The sequence below is a fragment of the Acyrthosiphon pisum genome, chromosome A1, assembly GCF_005508785.2.
Source record: "Acyrthosiphon pisum isolate AL4f chromosome A1, pea_aphid_22Mar2018_4r6ur, whole genome shotgun sequence".
NCBI classification, from domain to species: Eukaryota; Metazoa; Arthropoda; class Insecta; order Hemiptera; family Aphididae; genus Acyrthosiphon; species Acyrthosiphon pisum.
The window spans coordinates 19393592-19400096 of NC_042494.1; the positions used below are offsets into that span (position 1 = coordinate 19393592).

The following is a 6505-nucleotide window of genomic DNA, read 5'->3' on the forward strand; positions in this document are numbered from 1 at the left end:
ACATATATACTTATTTAAATAGTGTGTTTAAATGTAGATATTAATTTTAGCTGGGGGGGACATGGGAAAAAAATTATTTTATTGGCCCATCAAGCTTAAAATAGAACCAACATATTTTTCCACTTTATTTTATTTTATTATTTTTTTTATTCATATTTTTTTTTTGTATTTTTATATTTTATACATATTTTTTTGGTTTTTGACAATGTGAATGTGCCGACTGAAATATTAGGTTAAATGAGTGAGGGGTCGTGACGACCCCTTAAACCCCCTCTTTCTCCGGCCCTGACCAGGTTTGTGGTATATGTATGGGTACAATCAAAGTTTTGCTGACAGCATTGAATGGCAATCAACAAGCACCACAGTACTGTTCGATTACTTTTCATCCGAAAAAGTGAATTAAAGTGTATTTAGATTAACGAAAAAAACCGAATATGACGCTGCCTTGGTTAACTATTCAGATGTGAACCCTACATTTGAGAAATTAAAAAGAACACGTATTTCTAAAAAAAAATCCATAACAAATATTATGAAAAGCCGTTTCAAACTAATAAAAAAGATAGTAACTCTGTTTCTAATGAACTAATTGGACATGAACATGCAGAAAAACATGTCAGGTAAGTACAACAAACATTATGAATTGTTTTTCTATAGGTAATTGTATTGTGCCTAAATTGATATTTTTTTTTCAAGCACCAATTTTGGACCATATTTAGGATATGATGGTACTTGATCGTACACAGTCAGTTAGTTGCGTGCGGACATAAATACATCTTAATATTGTCATTATCTCGACCGCCTGATCTGACAACGGAGAAAAAAACTAATTACCTACGTTATAATCGTTGAATTTCGCGTGAACGACAATATACGGTGAAATAAATTCTATTTTTATAGGGGTGGATAGGCCCATGGGGAAAAAGGAATTTTCTCTGTGGGGCCCCCGTCTATGTTTATGTTGGAGGGCCCACTCGGGTATATTAATTATTATTACTGTTATTTTTAACAATATAATAATACCACAAGTCAAAAATTTACTTACGGATCTTTAACATAGTGTTTTAAATTTTTATCGTTAATCTAAGACCGAAATATCCTCGTATGTTTCCCTAACAAAATATTGAGTTTTCGCAATTTATTTTTGGCTGATATTTAGTACGGAATTTGTACACATTTATTTTTGAAGTTATACAATAATTTGTGTGGGGAGCCATAGAAACGTTTCTCCATCTCCCCCCCCTTATTTCCAAAACTACTTATTTATATGAAACTTTTATGCAGATATTTAGTTCGGAATTTGTACAACCTTACGCGAAATTTTTCAAAACTCCCTTACAATCGAAAAAAGCATTTTCCTCATATGCCGTTTCTCCAGCCCCACATCAAACTAAAATTACGGTTTCGCACGAAATATTTTATCTATAGTTATAGGTGTTAACTGTTAGATTGAATAAGTAACTAATGCGAGCGAAAGGACCAAATTTTTTTTCTGTTTGGGGTCCCCTTAAAATATTTCCCTGTGACAAATACTATCCACCTCTGATTCTGTCGTAGGAAAATGAATTCATGTAGTAATTAATTTTAATAGGGAAGACTTAATGGTCTAGCTATGCTCTCGATCAACAAAAACGATTCAATTACTCCTGATGAAGTGCTGGTAGAACTATCCAATAAAAAAAGGATACTATAATTTTTATTATAAATAATTAATAATATAATATATATAATATTCTGTACATACTATGTGCATATTAAATAGTATTTAACTGCCATGAGTTATGTAAATCTTTGTATTTGTTTTGTTATTTTGCCTATTAATATTTATACGTGTAATGTGTTTGATTGTTAGGAAAATGGGTAGTTTTAAAGAGAAGGTTTTAGTGTTGATCATTTTTTTGAACCCCCCCAGAGCAAATTTGAATGTACGCCACTGATTTTAACAAATTATTTATATTGTGACAAATAGTAATTACGATACAGGTTTAAATCTATAGATTATGTGTCATATGACACCCGCCAAAAAAGTATTCTCCCGCCACTTAGGTTTAGTTGATGATTTGTGTGTTTTAGTTATAGTGAAAAATTACTTATTAATTATTATTAATGTAACTAATTGTGTTGTTTATTCTCTTTTGTTGATCCATACTATAATCCTCATTCAACAAAAAATGTATAAGAATTAATTAATTCTTAATTCTACAAAATTCATAAAAAATATAATAATAAGTACTATCTAATAAGTAATAACTTTTAATTAATATAATGATAATTGAGTGAGTAGTTATATTTTTATTTTCTGAATGGCTCATTTATTACTTTTCTGTGCATCATATCTATAATATATCCTGCAAATATTCAATATTATAACCAATAACACATTTATTGGTTTATTATTATTATATTATTATAATATAAAATAATAATAAAATAACAATAAAATTTGATATTTCTGATTATATATTTTTTTTTATATCAAATTAATTTTTACAAAATAAAATATACTTTTAATATATTATTCTATTTTGGTTTTAGGAAAAAAATCAAAAAAATGACCTTAACCTGAAAATAATAACAAATGATAAGAACATCAAAAATATGAAAAATATTACTTTCTTGGGGGGCGTCAACTGAACCAGTACCGTAATTACTAAAATGTTCAAATCATCTAAGCCCCCAAATCTACTTAACCCATAGACATACTATCCGTAGACCTTAATACACTAAGTTATATAACTCAAAAACTAAACATTCAAATTTTGATTTAAATATATCAAAATTCTCAAAAAAATATCTGCTGAATAATTAAATGTGAAAAGGGGGTTCCTTTTTTTAAAAAAAGTTTGTCACAGGATCATCCTTAAGTGGAACAAAAAATTCAAGTATTCAAAAAAATGGTCTCCACGTGTATTTAAAAATTCCAAAATTCAAAACATGTATAATTTAAGCATAACAATAGGATGAGCATGTTTAAAAAAATCATCCTGTATAGTGTAATAGGGATTATTTACCTATGCTATTTTTGGTTATTCCAATTATTTTCCCAAGTTTACAGAGTTAATATTTTTGATTAATAGCTGTGGACCTAAGTAGATATTGATTATAATTAATACAAATATTTATTACTATAAGTATAATACATAAATTAAATTATTAGATATATTCAAAACATTTATTATAACAAATAGACAAAAAAGTATACACAATTAAAATCTAAAAGGTTTTTGATATTATTAAAATATTCTGTAATGATTGAAACAATGTATAAAAATAATTCTTAAATTACAGTTTTAAAATTAAATGTTACAATTAATATGAATTTAATATATAATTATTTGAGTATGTGCTATGTAGTAATTAGTAGCTAGGTAACTTAATTTTATATGGCAAAAACATATTTTTAATAATAACAGAAGAGTTAATAATTATTAGAAAATTTAAAATGTATTCTTAGTTTTACTTGTATTATTTGTTAAATTTGGTTCTTATATTGTACATTATAATAAGGGATGGGATTTCAATGCACTGTGCATTGTTTTATTTTTTCGTTTTTAAAGCATTTTATGGTTCTTAAGGTATATAATACTAAATCAGGTTTTTTCTAAAATTTATTTAGGATTTTTGCTTAAAAAATTACCTTTGTAACTGGCTTACAAGAATTTTACCTAATCGTATATTAGTAAAAATTGAGATAACAAGTGGCGATGGAAAATTAAATGGTAATAAGTCCTTTTTCATATTAAAAATTTAACATACTATATATAGAAGGTTAGAAATTGTTCAATCTTTGCAAATTTTTATATAATTTAATTTAAAAATATTTTAGTTAAAAACTTGTTTAAAAATAAAAAATATTAAATGCATTTTATAGATACATTATTTAAAATTTTTTTTAAAATTTTATAAAAACATTTTTCTTTGGGTATTATATTCTTAGCCCTAATTATAATATAAACCTTTTAATTTGTATTTAAAAACTCATATTAGATTATTTTAAGTTAATAATTTTATATTTTAACCCATCCAGTTCATCTGGGCCATCCGCTGACGTCACAGTTACCAACGCAGTTGGTATTACTTTACATTATAAGATATTAATCGTAACAGTCGTCAATGGCCAAGATGAACTAGACGGGTTATAACTTATAACTGACCTTATTTCTAAGGTCAGATGTTTTTCTTAAATTGTATAGCGATTTCTATTTTTCTTGAATCTTATTTTCAAGTTTAAGTACCTTTTTTCTCAAACTATCAGCCATTTTTTTTCGAGCTACTCTGCAGTCAAAACAATAATTACTCTTGGGTCCACGTTGCCCTAGACGTATTTCAACATAACCCTTGCATGTAATAGACCGTCTAGAAACATTTATAGGTAAGAGACATTATTTAACAACTATAAGTAAATTAGAAAAACAATAAATTTTACATATCACATTTTTTACCTGGTAATATTATTTTCTGTTGTCATTATTCCTTTACATTCTATTAAAGAATGTATATATTTCAATAACTCATTTGTTTCATTCATGCTCAATAAAATTGTATTAATAATGTGATCAAATAAAATTTCAATATCACTAAAAAAAATCTGTGAAAATTTAATGAATATAGAATTAGAATAATATAAATTTAATATGGAATAACATTTTAGATTTGCAAGGGATGTATTGGTAAATAATATTTTGAGTAAAAACTATATTACAAAAAAAACCACAAATTATCCATACTTATCGTAACTTGTCTTATAATAAAAATATAATTGTACACTATCCACTGTAAATATATATAGCAGTCGAAGTATTTTAAAGACCTTATAATATGATCTATTACATATCAGCTATATTTATGATTACATTAAATGGTTCTCGAGCAGTGTAGTGGTGGTATGGTGTAACCAAATAGAATTTACAAAGAAAATAATACAAATAATAAAATAATATATTCATTGTCTATCGCTCACTGCCATTCAAAAATTAATACCCGCCGTTTACTTATAAAATTAATATTTATTCAAGTGTACATATTTTTTTTTTTAAATATTGTCATGTCGTGACCTTCTGCAACTACCAATTTAAAATATACTACACACTATACATATAAAAAAAAAAAAAAAAAAATTAAAAATTAAAAAAATAAGTAAAATAAATATATATATATATAAATAAGTAAAATAAATATATATATATATAAATAAGTCATGCTAAGTGTTGCCAGTGGGTGGCTTCTTAATCAAATTTTCAAGTCTTGTTTTTCTCTTAGCACATAAGCTTATTGTACATAAATTGTATAGATTGTTTATTTCTAATAAAAAAAAAAAAATATTGTCATGAGTATAAGCCATATACGCTCCAATACACCCTTGTAGATATGTGCATAAAAGTTGTTTAACTTTATTTACTAAATAATTGCTTACTTTTACTATTAAGTCATTTGAAATTGTTATTTTTTTTGAAGATCCACGATTCCATCTCACAAGCTCTACTTCATCATCTTTTAATTCAAACATCCATTTACTATCGGGTTTTTCTAATTGATTAAGGTTTTCTTTTAAATACTGAAAAGAAAATTGTTGGTTGATATTTTCAGAGCATTGCATTTCACTCGTATCAGAACATGCCGGAATTAGTTTAGATTTATTTTTTCCAATGTATAAAAACCTTTCTGTAGGAGGTTTTCTCTTATTGTTGTGTTTTGTTGAATTAAATGGTAGGTTAGGAAATATGCATGGAACTGCTCCTGTTTTTAATAAAGGTCTGATTCTTTTTATTATATTGACTGTTCCATCCAATAAAATAGTCTCGTCATATATTAGAACATCATCCTCTTCAAAATGCAATTCACATACATAAGAACTTTCTGAGAGAACTTTATCTTTTCGGGGTATAGCTTTAACCCATTTTGCAAAAAGCTCTGCATTCTACATAAAATGTGTAACAAACATTATTTAAATAGGAAAATGTTTTTTTCATAAATAACATAAAATTTTTTTGATTTCTTACTTTGGGTGGCTTAAATAAACTTTTATTTCTTAACCCACTTGATTTTTGTTGTTTGACATACAGAGCGTTACCAGTAGTACACCCTGGTACACAACAAGACTTAACCATTTTTATAATGTATTATATGAAAGGCATCTCGTACTAGTAACTATATAGCAATATATTAATTATACTATGTATATTATTTTATTTTAATATTCAATTACTCAAAGTAAAATGATAAAAAAAATATAAACACAAAGCAATAAGCATTGAATCACGGTCTTAAAAGATGAGGTAGGGTACTAGGGTCCATTATACTTATCTATACTAGGGTCGTGGGGACCGGGAAACCATGACTCAATAGACATTAAACAACGAGTGCTCAATCTCGCAATAACCAGAGACCAGAGTCCAGACGTCCAGACATGATGCATTAGATGCTATGGCCCTTGAGTCTTGACAATAGCGGATAGATTAGTGATTACTGCACGCATTGATATTATTATTTATTTTATATTTCCTCAGAC

At 26.6% G+C, this 6505-nt stretch overlaps 2 protein-coding genes across 3 annotated transcripts in view; both read right to left on the reverse strand.

Moving 5' to 3' along the window:
* LOC100161194 (uncharacterized) overlaps positions 1–6505 on the reverse strand; it is a gene marked incomplete at its 5' end in the record, with an annotated part of 23466 nt that overhangs the window by 4385 nt on the left and 12576 nt on the right.
* Positions 4092–6460, reverse strand: LOC100167836. 2 transcript variants are annotated; one of them, XM_016801726.2, is made up of 5 exons: positions 5997–6460; positions 5615–5914; positions 5411–5551; positions 4440–4585; positions 4092–4353 (listed from the first exon to the last, which is right to left on the reverse strand). In XM_016801726.2, exons 1-5 carry the CDS (start codon positions 6102–6104, stop codon positions 4197–4199), a joined length of 852 nt encoding a protein of 283 aa, XP_016657215.1. In that variant the 5' UTR covers positions 6105–6460; the 3' UTR covers positions 4092–4196. The 2 variants fall into 2 exon arrangements, with proteins under 2 accessions (XP_016657215.1, XP_001949625.2); XM_001949590.5 differs by having other exon boundaries at positions 5411–5914; positions 5997–6459.